This window comes from Protopterus annectens, chromosome 7.part1 (assembly GCF_019279795.1).
Source record: "Protopterus annectens isolate FY-2018-M chromosome 7.part1, PAN1.0, whole genome shotgun sequence".
Taxonomy (NCBI): domain Eukaryota; kingdom Metazoa; phylum Chordata; order Ceratodontiformes; family Protopteridae; genus Protopterus; species Protopterus annectens.
This window is the reverse complement of record NC_056740.1, coordinates 359224554-359238927: the sequence shown is the minus strand read 5'-3', so window position 1 is coordinate 359238927 and position 14374 is coordinate 359224554. Positions and strand designations below refer to the sequence as shown.

At 44.2% G+C, this 14374-nt stretch overlaps 1 protein-coding gene across 3 annotated transcripts in view; it reads right to left on the bottom strand.

The window, feature by feature from the left end:
• Positions 1-14374, bottom strand: part of FLNB (filamin B) — a 4683119-nt gene that overhangs the window by 1127980 nt on the left and 3540765 nt on the right. For all 3 annotated transcript variants that reach the window (XM_044078790.1, XM_044078788.1, XM_044078789.1), the window contains exon 25: positions 5108-5268. In XM_044078790.1, coding sequence (XP_043934725.1) covers positions 5108-5268 — 161 coding nt within the window. The remainder of the gene's footprint in view (positions 1-5107; positions 5269-14374) is intronic.

The window sequence follows — 14374 nt, the reverse complement described above, 5'->3', positions numbered from 1 at the left end:
AAGATCCTTTTAAAAAGGCCTTACAAAGTCTGTGAGCCATAATAGGCACCACATTCTTCCACATGATAGTTAGAAATGGCAGCCAACTGCACTCTTAAAGTAGCAGGAGAAGCTCCTTCATGAAACAATTCTGTCAAAAACTCTAAGATCTTGTTGAACGGGCCTATAACAGGGTCCAAATTATGTGAAATATCCCAGAAGCCGAAACGTTTCCATTTACTGGTGTAGGTCTTTGTAGTGGAAGCTTTATGAGAAGCCACTAAAATATTCTGAACCGCCGGTGTAAGGGAATAAGACCTGGCTAGAAAGGGAAGCGGAGCAGCCAAGCTGCTAGATGGAGTGATTCGAGAGATGGGTGAGGGACTCCTGACGAGTGAGTCAGTAGATCTGGCTCTGGGTCCAGCATCCAAGGTCCCCGAATGCGGTGATGCAATAGAAAGGGGAACCAAATCTGACGAGGCCAGAATGGGGCAATGAGGATTATCGTCCTCTGAAGGTTGTTGGCTTTCTGCAGAAACTTTGCAATCAGGGGAAAAGGAGGAAAAGCATACAGGAGACCCGGGGGCCAATCGTGCACCAGCGCGTCCCTGGGGACTTCCCCTGGAGGGGGTAATAGGGCAAAGTAGCTCCTGCATTTGGCGTTCATTGGAGACGCAAACAGATCGCAGGAAGGCTGGCCCCACTTGCGAAATATCATGTTCGCAATTGACTGTTTGAGGGACCACTCGTGAGGCAACAGTATTGCTCTGCTCAGCCTGTCGGCTATGATGTTGGATGACCCCGGGATGTGCGTTGCGATCAGAAAGCGACCCATGGACTCCACCCATTGCCAAATTCTCATGGCCTCTCTGCATAGTTGATAAGACCTGGTTCCCCCTTGCTTGTTTATGTACCAGACTACGGACATGTTGTCTGTCTGAACTGCAATAGTCCCTAGAGGAAGAAGGGGAGCAAAGTGTTGCAATGCTAAAAACACTGCCCTCAACTCCAGAACATTGATGTGCAGATTGTACTCCAGATTGGTCCATTCGCCTTGGACTGTCTGTCCCTGAAAGATGCCCCCCCCCCACCCTATCAGGGAAGCGTCCGTGGTTATCGTCGCTGACGGTGTGTGTAGCACAAATGGTCTTCCGCTGGAAAGGTTGCAAGTCTGAAGCCACCAAGCTAGGTGTGATTTGCATGTGTTTGTTATCAGAATTTCGTGAGTCAGAGGTAGCTGTTGGAATGACCATTGTGCAAACAGGAGCCATTGTAGAACTCTCATGTGCAGTCTTCCCAATGGTATAGCAATGAGAGAAGCTGCCATGAGACCCAAGACCTTCAGAACCAGCTTTGCCGGGGACTTTTTGGACGACAGCAGGAGAGAAATGTTGTTTTGAAGTGCGACTATCCTTTCTGTAGGAAGCCTTAGAACCAAATGACGCGTATCTAATTCCGCTCCTATGAATAAGATATGCTGTGATGGTTGTAGTAAGGATTTTTCGAAATTTACGGAAATTCTAGGTGAATACAAAGTTGTAGGGTGTAATCCCTGGCCTGTATCAGTTGACGCCTGGTGGTGGCAGACAGGAGCCAGTCGTCCAGATACGGAAACACCTGGAATCCTAGGCGCCTCAGATGAGACGCTACCACTGCCATGCATTTGGTGAAAACCCTGGGGGCTGAGGTCAGACCAAAAGGCAGGGCTCGAAACTGGTAGTGACTGGCTCCCAGCCGGAAGCGTAAATGATCCCTGGACGCCCTGGCCATTTTGATGTGGTAGTATGCGTCCTTCAGATCTATTGAGCACATCCAGTCGTCCTTCTGTAAGAATGGAAGGATCGATTGAAGCGTGACCATTCGAACTTTTCCTTCTTGACAAAGGTGTTGAGGTTGCTTAGGTCCAGAATCGGCCTCCAGTCCCCTGTCTTCTTTGGAACTAAAAGAACCTTGAGTAAGTCCGAATCCTATTTGGTCCGCTGGGACTGGTTGGATGACTCTTTTTCTAGCAGCTTTGAAATTTCTATAGCTGCTGGGTCTCGCAGACGGGGTGGTACATCTGGGAGTTTTTCTTTGGAATGGGGGTGGATAGGAATGGTATTTTGTAACCTCTGGTAACAACGCTTTTACCCAGTTGTCTGTAGTAATGTTTTGCCAGGCCTGAGGGTACAAAGCTAAGCGACCCCGACTGCCTCCAGAGCAGGACAGTCGGGCCTCCTCTCAGGAGTGCTGAAAAGGTTTACCAGGGGGGGTATCCCTGTCACCTTGGTTTTGCGAACCCCTCTGCCGCCAGGCGGCGTCTTCCACTTCTGCCCCTCCTCTGCCTCTAGAGGGGCATCACCCTGTGTGCCTGGGAAAGATCCTTGGGGTTTTCAAACCACATTTTCCCACCACGTTGCCCTTTGGGGTGCGGTCTGGAAGGGTGGAAAACGGACTCCGACAGCAGACAGAGTCTTTCCCTCCTGTTCACACCGGGTAAGGGTCTCCTTTACTTTAGGGCCAAAAGTGTGGCACCATCAAATGGGGCGTTAGTAAAGGAAGACTTGAAGGCTTCCAAGCGAACATAAGCGCATCCAGGATTGCCTACGAAGAGCAATCGCTGAAGCCGCTGCCCTACTCGATCCTTCGGCTGCGTATGATATCAGCCTCATGGATGAGTTAACAATGGATGTAAGGGTATTTAGATGTGCCGAAACTTTCTCTGAGACCGCAGCATCTGTAGTACCCTGGAGGGTATCTCCCAACTCTTTGACTAGATCCCTCTGTAAGCGTGTAAAATGAGTCAAATAGTTCAGGGAACGCATAGAAAAAGCCGCTGAACTAAATGCGCTTCCGTATCTGTCCATAGTCCTAGAATCTCTGTTAGGCGGATGGACAGATGAGGAAGACTCTGACATCTCCTTTTTCGTGGCCGCTGCCACCACCATGGCGTCTACTGGAACTCCTTTAGTGAGGTAAGCCTTGTCTTGGGGTGCAGTGATGTACTTATTAGGCTTCCTAGGGACTGGTTCCACCGTGTCAGGTGTCTCCCACGCCCTTTGAGCAATCAACTCCATTAACTCATCGAAGGGCGGAGTGACCCAGGAGGAGGAAGGGCGAGCACCAAATGCCTTCAGCAGTACTGACTCATCCTCAGAAGGGGGGAGGGACTGCCAATCACCTCTCTGCTTAAGAATCTCCAAGATGTCAGAAAAGGAGACATCTTCCGTAGGTGACTTTGGGGACCCTTCTGACTCATCCAAGTCAGTATCGGATGTTAAAGATTCCTGTGGAGAATCTAAGTGTCTCCTCTTACACAATCTTTTCCTAGGGACCTCTTGGGGAGCATCCGAAGAAGCCTCCGAGGAAGAGGGGGCACCCTCCAGGGGTGGCTGAGACACCGGTGCTCGACGCTTGGATGTGGCCGTTGGTGCAGAGGAAGATAACGGTCCTTTACAGGGAGGAGAGGATGCTTCTACTGATGTGGTTGTCTGGGTAGACAACACCTTCCTCATAAGATCGAAGGCCCCCGGGTCCCGAGTCGAAGAATCTCCCGGTTCCGAAGAAATGGGGAGAATCCCCGAGACAGGCACCGAAGGCATCGACCCCGAGGACGGAGCCGAATCGATCCGCGCCGAGGCCCTGAGGGGAAGAGTCGGAACCGAAACGTCGGTTCGACTCTCGGCCCCGGAACCAAGGACAGATCGTCGGCTCCGAGACTCCGGTACCGGGACCGATGGAGTCGAGGTGAAAGGAACAGACCGAGAAAAGGACGGTTCTGGACCCGAGGGCTCCACAACCAGTAGATCAACCTCTTCCGGCTCCAAAGACTGGACAGGTCTCGGAGGAGGAACGGTTGGAGACAATGGGAGGCCTTCAAGTTTCGACACCAACTGGGTGGAAACCGAAATAAGCTTGGATAGGGCCGAATGTTCCAATAACTTCTGCACCACACGGTCCACATCGATATCGGAAAGCTTAGAAGAACGGGTCGAAGGAGCCGAAGACGGAGCCGACCTCAATAGTGTCGAAGGAGGGAGCTCCATCACCGGTTCCAAGACTCGAGGCTCGGAAACTGACACCAGTTGAACACTCGGCCCCGAAGCCTGTGGAACCGGTGATCTAACTTTAGTGGAAGAGCTCGGAGTCGATGACTTGGGCTCCGACGTCTTCGAATCCTTCGAGGACTTGGATGCCTGGTCAGAACATCCAGAGCCTCCTGAAAGGAAGGTTTTAATAAACCCCTGTCCATTAACTTCCTGCGCCTATCTGTCATGACCCTCCCACTGAAAGAATGACAAATAGAACAGTCTTCTTGCAGGTGGAGAGGGCCAAGACAGTAGACACAGAAACTATGGTTGTCAGTTACTGACATTTTTTGCCCACACTGGCAACGCTTGAAACCTGATTTGGCCTTTTCAGACATGTCAAAGATAGGTGAAATATAGTCAAATCCAGAAAAAAACAGTCAAGTCCGGTAAAATTGTCAAATCCAGTAATGTGTTAATCCAGTTGTCAAATCCAAAGAGTGGTGGTAGGCCCCGAAGAGAACTCTGACTAAGTTTTATAACTTAAACGGAACCGAGATTTCCCTATACCTTACCACACTCACACAAATTATTATTAAACAGTTTCTAATACTAAAGTACCAGAGAAAAAATAAGAATAAAATTCTAAATCTTATCTGAGGTGCTCGAGCTCGACCCAGTGATGCGAACGCTGCAGCGGCAAACTAGATCTGAGGTAAAGGCAGAGGGGGATTGTGGGTATTAGGTGATCTCGAGCTTCTTCTCGATGCAGAGCTTGCAGGCGGCCGACACGGAGCCGAGGATCGGCTCTGAACCCATGTGTAAGAACAAAGGCGAGATTGAACACTCTCACATTATATATTTTTCTAACTGTATTTATTAAAGGTTGCATCAAAACAAGACAACTAGAACACAGTCTAGAGAACAGGGAAAGTCAAAAACTACTCTACAGATTGCAAAAACCTTCACATGTGTACTACCAATTATTTAAAGTATGAAAAAATAGTGCACAGGTTGTGCACAGTTTAAAAATCATAACCTGAAAAATGCAGAAATATAAAACTACATTCTTATGAGGGCACATTCTGCTTTATGTCACGAAAAAAGTAGCATAGCCTTACCTGTTATATGCTGCCCTCCATATGTTATATTTATATCGTAGTCCCCAGGTACATAAGGCACATAATCCACAGTACAGCTGCCATCTTTATTGTCCTTACAAGACATCTTGGACTCTGAAGGTCCTTCAACAGTTATCCCAAGACCACCGATGCCTGCACCTCTGTTGTAAAATTCAGAAATTACGATTACTGGAGACAAAACTACAAAAGTGCTGCTCTAAACATCAAACTAGAAGCAAAAAGCAAAATAATTACAGATACTACAAAATAAAGTACCAAGAAAGAAGTAAATGTAAATCTTTCCTAAAACGAACATTCAGCTCAAATCAGAACTATACAAAGAAATAATGTTTAAGAAAAGCTTTCATTGCAATTAAAAGGTCTAATGCATTTTTTAACTGCTGCATGCATGAGACCTACAAACACACGCAGGAAAGTCAAGTATTGTAACCTGCTTGCAAGCGATCAGTAAGAAGCTTCTCTGGGGCACAGGTGGATTGAGATAGTAGTACTTTGATGACTGTTTTCTGCAGTAGACTAATATTTTTATATTTCAATCTTGCCTTTCAGCATCACCAAAGAAATTTCATGGTAATGCAAAACACCATAACATGGGCTGTAACATCTCATATGCATATGATCTGTAAAAAAATACACATTATACAACGACCCCCCCCATTAATATTCCAAAATGTGCACGCTGATTGTTCAGCATGCCCGCTGTAAATCAGACTTATACTAAGTCTTTTTTTTTTTTGTGTGTGTTGGACAGTAATGGAGAACAGAAGAGGTTCGTTGCTGTTATCTCGCTATGTTAAACGAGTTTAACATAGCGAGATAGCTTTAAAAAAAGCAACGGAGAAAGGAAGATCTCCATTGCTTTTTTTAAAGCTATCTCACTTTGTTAAACTATTTTAACATAGCAAGGCACCTTTTAAAAAGCAACGGAGATCTTCCTTTCTCCGCTGCTTACACACACAGCTCTGATGTGCTGCGTAACCATACGCATGCACAGTACATCAGAACTGCCACAGAATACTGGACAGCTGCGGAAGAGCAGCAAGGAGGCATTATACAATGCCATTATTTAAGAAAAGTATTTTTTCTTCTTAAATAATGTCATTGTATAATAGCAATAACCCACTTCTGGGTGTGGGTAATGCTGGATTTACCCACAGTTGTCTTTGTATGGCCACTCGGGCTTCGCCCTTGTGACCAAATCACACCAAACGTGGGTAAATTCAGCATTGCCTAAACCCAGGTGTGGGTTATTGCTTAATTAATACCTCATAAATATATATTAATTCCTCCTACAACACTGCTGCACACTGACCAGTAGAAACTGTCATGACAACACAGGTCAACAGGATTTCCATATGATTATTGTAACTGTTAGATCTGATGAAGCTCTGGTAAGAGTAAAAGCACTCATCTAATTATTTTTTTTTTATTTTTTCAATAAAGAAAAAGAAGTTATGTACTCACCATAATGTTCCATGTGTGCTGTTCATCTTGCCTTCATTCTTACTAGGTTGAGTTTGGATCTGATCCTCGGATCCAACTCGGCCTTATATACAAGTTCGAGGTCCTCCACTAGCTCATGGCTAAACCATGTCCCATCATGTAGTAGGAGAGCTCACCAGACCTTGTCTGCAGTTATAAAAAGATTACAAACTAAGGGTAGTTTAGTACCCTATAGAGCAATCAACATCAGAGATTGCTAATAGCCAATTGTATCAACTCGGTCTCCCAAGAGCAAAAAGCTGGGGGAAAGGAAGGTGGGATGTAAGAATGAAGGTGAGATGGACAAAACACATGGAATGTTACGGTGAGCACATAACTTCTTTATGTGTTGCTGTCCTATCTCACCTTCAATCTTATTAGGTTGTGACAGCATCCCAAGCATCATCTTTCTTGGGTGGCTCAAGGGGGAATACTCTTCAGAATCGTGGAATCAAAGGAGGCCCTGTTCCTGGAGGCCAAATCAACTTTGTAATGAGTAATAAATATGTGGTCTTGCCCACGTTGCTGCAGCACAAATGGTATCAATTTGCAGTCTAGCCCGAAAGGCGAAAGAGGTTGAAATGACTCTTGTAGAATGGCCTTTTACTTTATGGGGAAGAATTTTGTTTTGAGATTCATAAACGAATGTTATACAATCTGAGAGCCATTTTGAGTGTGTCACTTCGGAAACTGGAGCACCTTTCTTTGAATCTGAAAAGGATATGAATAGTTGGGTCAGATTTTCTGAACTCCTTTGTCCTATGTAAGTAGAAGCGTAACTGTGTCTATGCACATCCAGTTGGTGCAACATGTATTCTGCCTTATTCTTATAATTAGGAAAAAATACTGGTAGCTATATGGATTGGTTCAAATTACATTCTGAACATATTTTGGGTAAAAAGGAAGGGTTTGTTCGTAAGGAGACTCTGTCTCTGTGGAAAAGCATGTAGGGGGTCTTTATTGACAAGGCTTGCAGCTCAGACACCCCCTAGCAGAAGTAACTGCTGTCAAAAGAAGTTTTCCAAGTGAAAAATTTAAGTTCGCAGGATGATGCTAGCTCTCACAGGGAAAAATTAAACAGGATAACACAAAATTCAAGTCCCATGGTGCTGGAGGGTCTTTAATAGGTGGTCTTAATAAAAAGGTACCTTTAAGAAAGGCTTTGCATAGTCTGAGACATAATATTACGGCCTGATTCACCTAAATGGAAACTGGACATTGCTGCTAGCTGAACTCTAACAGTAGCTACGGCTGCACCTTCATTGTACAGTTTCTCCAAGAACTCTAGAATGGAACCTACTGGGGCAGAAAACAGGTCAATACGATTATAAAGCCCATAAAGGGAATCTTTTCCATTTGCTTCTATATATCTTTCTCAATGAAGCCTTATGAAAAAAATTAGGATGTGTTTTACTGATGAAGAAAGGTTAGGGAGCCTGGCTATGGTTGGAATCGGAGCAGTCAAGCTGTCAACTTGAGAGTTTGAAGGGAGGGATGGAGCGTTCCTGATGTATGAGTTATAAGGTCCAGAACTGGGTCCAGAATCCAAGGTTCCTCCCAGAGATGAGGCCACAGAAAGAGGAACTAGATTTTATGAGGCCAGTATGGGGCATTGAGTATTTGGCTTTCTGAAGAAGTTTGGGTATCAACGGAAAGGAAGGAAAAGCATAGAGGTGGACTTCTTTGAGACAGGTACCAAGGCTATAGACGAGGGAAAGGTGGTACACACAGCCAACCTAGACCTCGCTAAGGCCTTCAACACCATTCCCCATTCTGGTATTATAGACAGGCTCACCAGCCTGAACATAAACCCCTATGTCACAAGATGGGTTGCCAACTGGCTCACTGACAGAACCCACATGGTGAGAGTTGCGAGAGCTAGGTCCAACTCTAAACCGGTTACAAGTGGCATTCCCCAGGGCTCAGTCCTAGGACCCCTCCTGTTCGGTGTATACTTCTTAGAGGTACAGGCAAGCACAGGAGGACTATGGCTGACCAAGTTTGCAGACGACTGCAAACTAGGGACTATAAACTGACTTTCTGGCTGACACAGACATCCTCCACTGAGACGGATACCTGGTGTCAAAATCATGGCCTCAAGCTAAATGCCAAAAAGTGCATAGTCATCCCCTTTGGAAAAAACAAAGTACCCACAAACTACAACATAGGTGGTAGTCCCCTAAATAAGGAAGACGTAATAAGGGATCTGGGGACCCCAGTAGATAGTAATCTCACCTTTGATAATCACATTGCCAAAGTGGTTAGAAAATCCTTCTACGTGGCCCACCTAATCACAAAAGGGTTCGCATCCAGATCAAAAGAGGTCATTGTGCCCCTCTACTCATCACTTATCAGACCCATCTTAGAGTACAACGCCCCATTTGGGATGTACCTTACAAGACACCTGCAACAGCTGGAAAGACCACAGAAGTACCTCACCAAAAGGATCAATGGCCTCAAACAGATGCCCTATGCAGCTCGACTGAAGAAACTACAGTTGTACTCGGTTGCATACCGCCTACTCAGAGGTGATCTCTGCCTGACATACAAGGCCATGTCCAACCCAGAATTGATGGACATGCTCCAACTAAAGAAAAGCTTATCCCCTAGAGCCACACACTCTAGGGATCTAAACCTCACCACAACAATAAATAGGACTAGCTGGAGGGATAGATTCCTGTCCCAGAGACTTCCCATGCTATGGAACAAGATCTCAATCTACATTAGGCAGAGCTCCTTGCTAACACTCTTCAAAAGAAACCTTGACAAGTGGATGGGAAACAGAAAGTTTACCTTGGGGATCACTTCAGTGGCACTGCTGGATAGAGGCACAGGGAACTAATCTAAGGGGCCGGCGAAAGCCAATACATTCTGGCTAGGCTTATAAATGCCTTCGGGCAGATAGCTTAGCACCCACCTATGAGCCTATGAACCTAGGAGACCCGAGGGCCAATCGTGTACAAGCGCATCCCTTAGTGACTCCCCCGGAGGGGGGATCAGAGCAAGGTAGCTGCTGTATTTGGCATTCATGGATGTGACAAAAAGACTGCAGCAAGGCTGGCCCCATTTGCAGAAAACATTTTCCGCCACCTCCTGTTTTAGGAACCACTCGTGAGGCATTAGAATCGCTCTGCTGTGTCTGTCTGCAATCACGCTGGATTTCCCCAGGATGTGCATTGCTATCAGAATGCATTGGAAGGAGGTTGCCCATTGCCATACTCTCAGGGACTACCTGGTTCCACCTTGTTTATGTACCAAACAACTGATATGTTGTCTGTCTGTATTGCAATAGTTCCCAGCAGAAGCAAGTCCTGGAATGCTTGCAATGCTAAAGCACCGCTCTCATCTCTAGGACATTGATGTGCAAATGGGCCTTGTGATCTTGCCAAGTGCCTTAGACTGTCTTTCCCAGATAATAACCCACTCCCACCCTATCTGAGAAGTGTCCGTGGTTACTGTGGCTAGTGGATGGGGAAGTACAAAAAGTCAACCTAGCATCATGAGTGGAGTAAAGCCACCAACAAAGTTCTTTTTTGCAAGATTCCTTTAACAACATTTTATGGGACATGGGCAGTTCTTGCATTGACCATTGAGTGGACAGTAGCCACTGGAGAATTCTCATGTGCAGCCGTGCTAATGGGATCAAAGTTATTGCTGCTGCTGCCATGGTCCCTAGGACTTTCAAGACTTACCGTGTGGGAAATGTCGGTTCTCCTGTTGTCAATGTTCTGCTGTGTCGGTGAAGTTGGTTTTGAAGGAGTGGGCTGTCGATTAACTAAAGGTAATCCATGTATATATATATATATATATATATATATATATATATATATATTTTTTTTTTTTATTTTAAACAATAATAACGAAAGTTAACCAACAGTTGTTTACTAGAAGAGAAAGGGATGGCACAGCCCTCTAACTTACAAAACCACAAGCTACAGCCAGGAAACAGAATTTAATTCCAACCCACCAAAGTGAGCACTATCATCAAAAAGACTTCATCAGACATTTTAAATGCAACATGTGACCACTTAAACACTCTCTGCATAAATCACATGACACAATTTATAAACACTTAATACAAAAACATTAACAATAATTAATAAACATCCAGCATACAAAATTACATTAAAAATTATTTTAGCAATAAAAATACAACATACAAAACATACAAACAATTTGAAATATTAAAACATATGAAATATATGAATTATCTTAAATATGCTCTCATCTTGAGTAAACTACTGACACCGATTACTTCATTTAAACCAGGGGGTACTGTGGCATTGAGAAAAATCTGCCACCATAACTCCCTTTCTTCCAACTTAATAGACCAAGGACACCCCCCCCCCCTTGGATGCTGCTCCATCTGTTCTAAAACACAAAACCCAAAAGTGTGATTTTCATTAGCTGCAATATGTCTCCAGAGTACATTAGTAGATTTAGACTTCTTAATATCAGAAATGCTCATAAATTTGTTGTCTAAACTTGTCCACTAACTTAAACGGGCTATGCCAAGAGGGGAGAAAAAAGGGGAGGGAGAACCCTCTAACTTAAATGGGCTAAAGGAAAGGCAGCTCTCTAACTTAAACAAATTCACTTTAGAAGAATAACACAACAGTAAAAGAGAGCCCTCCAACTAAAATGGACTATTTAAATTGAAGCCGGAATAGGGAGAAAAGGCCTAATGGAAAAAAAGATGCCAGACAGCAGTATAACAACAGAAGCATGTGGAAATATCAAACAATTAACACAACCAGTTATTTGCAGAAAAAATTAACAAGAAACAAACAATTTCCCACAAATATGAAGCAAGAAAACATCTACTTAGCCACAGCCAGTACGAATGGCACCCAATCTTATTTAGTGGCAAACGAGATCCGGGGAGCTCTCCTAGTGCATGACGGGATAGAGTTTAGCTACGAGTTAGTGGAGGACCTCAAGCTTGCATATAAGGCTGAGTCGGATCAGATCCGAACTCAACCTAGTAAGACTGAAGGCAAGATAGGACAAGAACACATGTATTGTTTTCTAAAGAAGTTATAAGTGCTTGATTACTCAAGTCTCAACTGAGATTGGCTACAGTTCCTGACTTTTTTTATCAGTTTTAAGAGGCCCAGTAAGCAAATTCAACAATTAAGAAGTGCCAGTTTTGCCTCTGGATTCACAGACACACAGACACACATACATATATATATATATATATATATATATATATATATACATATATATATATATACACACGTTTATTTATTTTCACAGTTCTGAAGAAGTCCGGATGGACGAAAGCGCTTGACTGTGGATAGTGTGTTACTGTGGAGTATACATTTTATTTTGTATATGCTGCTAATGCTGTGGAGTTTTTATCACATCGTGGAATAAATTGTGTTTTCATCACTCGAGTGAATTCATTGTTTTTCCAGCATTCAGAGAGTGTTCTTGGCGTCAGTTTGTTTCTCTCTGTGCCGGTTTTCATTTCATGATTTTGGATTTGATGGCTGGAAATTCACTGGAGGTGCCGCACAAAGGAAGTGCCTTCCTTTTTTACTAAAGACACTAATATTAACGTTTCTTGCCGTTTTCCTATGATGGAAGACTTACATTTATCAAATGTCTTTGAGGAAGACATTTCCAATGCTTCCTTTTCAAATGCACAGGAAGTGAATTTAGCTGAGAACAATATTTTTCAGCTTATTGTAGCATTAACTGATAAAGTCTCTAAACTACAAGGAGCAGTAACCCAACTACAAAATGCGAGAATCTTGAGCAGTGACGCAACGGACGTGCATCATGAACATGTGGCTGGTGAAACATCTACTGCGGTGTCAGTGAGTTTAAAGAACACTACTAATACAGGAATATCTTTGACAGCGGAATCTATACCTTACTGCCAAAGAAGAACGAAACAAACTACTACGGCTTCTAATAACCATTTGCAAGGATGGTACAATGAAAATTTTGGGTTGTTCAATGAACTACAGGAAACTAGAGAAGAAACTATGGACTGCAGACTAAAGGAACTTGAACAAAAACTTTTGAAGTTACGTAACTTACAATGTGACAATGCGTACCTAAAAGAATGTGTGCTTAAACACAGAGTGCCTAGGGGCCTGCGTGTTTATAAATTTCCAAATGGTTTGAAAAGGGGTCAGAAAGAGTGTGACGAACCTCTCGATATGTTTGGCTGTCATGGCATAAAATTGATGGAACTTTTAGTTATGTACTTACCATAACTTCAGATGTTTGGGATCCATCTCGCCTACATTCTGACTGATGGGTTCGGAGCCGATCCCTCGGCTCCGACTCGGCACGCTTATGCTATAGAGCGAGGCCTCTAATTGGCTGAGCTATCTTTATCCCAGGATGCACCACCACTAATCCCCCAGATCTTGTTTGTCCGCATTCATGCACACATGCACAGCTTGTTTATATAACATTGTTAGATGTTTCAAGATGAAACAACAGGATTCGGACCTTCTGATATCCTCTGATCTCCAAGGAAGGGGGAAGGAGGGTGGGTTATTAGGAATGTAGGCGAGATGGATCCCAAACATCTGAAGTTATGGTGAGTACATAACTAAAAGATGTTATGTGATCCTATCTCGCCTACATTCTGACTGATGGGACAGCGTCCTAGCACCTAAATCCCGGGTGGCTCATTGGAAAACACTCCTGAGCACTGTGGAACCAAATGAAGCTCGTCCTCTAGATGCCACATCTAATTTGTAGTGAGAAATAAAGGTGTGCGGGGAAGACCATGTAGCCGCAGCACAAATGTCACCAATAGCAAGCTTAGAATGAAATGCTACCGAAGTAGCCATAGCCCTTGTAGAATGAGCCTTGACAGAGGTGGAAAGCTCTTTGTTAGAATAAATATAAGCTTGAGTAATACAGTCCCTGATCCATTTGGCAATAGTGACCTTTGTGACCGCGTTGCCCAATTTGTTTTCTGCAAAGGACACAAACAACTGATCTGTCTTCCTTGATTGTTTGGTCCTGTCCAAATAAAAACGTAACTGCCTGTGGACATCTAGTGTGTGGAAAATAAACTCCGCTTTATTGGAGTATTTTGGGAAAAAAACTGTGAGCTCTAACGACTGTTGCAAGCATAAAGTAGAACAGACTTTAGGAACAAAAGAAGGATTTGGTCTGAGGGACACCCTGTCTGTATGAAAAACCAAGTACGGGGGTTTCACTGACGAAGCTTGAAGTTCTGAAACCCTCCTGGCTGAAGTAATTGCCACTAGAAAGGCTGTCTTCCATGATAGAAACTTTAGATCACAGGTAGCTGCCGGTTCAAAGGGAAAAGAAGTCAGGGCACGTAATACTATATCGAGATCCCATGGAGGTGCAGGATGAGAAATCGGAGGTCTTAATAAAGCAGCACCTTTCAAGAAGGTCTTACACAACCTGTTGCTCATTAAAGGTGGGTCTATGGATTCATGAAAATTAGAAATCGCTGCCAATTGTACTTTGATGGTAGAAACAGAAGAGCCTTGACTGAAAAGAGAGGTCAGGAATTTGAGTACTTCAGCCACGGGAGTAGAAATGGGGTCCAGGCCCCGGAGTTGAGCCCAGATAGCAAACCTTTTCCATTTGCTAGAATACAGTTTCTTCGTAGCCGACTTGTGGGCTGAAGACAATATGTGCACCACATCTGGATCCAGTGCATGTCTCCTGACTATGGTCGGAAGAGGAGGAGCCAGGCCGTCAATTTTAATGTGTGTAGGGACTGGTGTAGTAGTCCCGACTGATGAATCAGTAGGT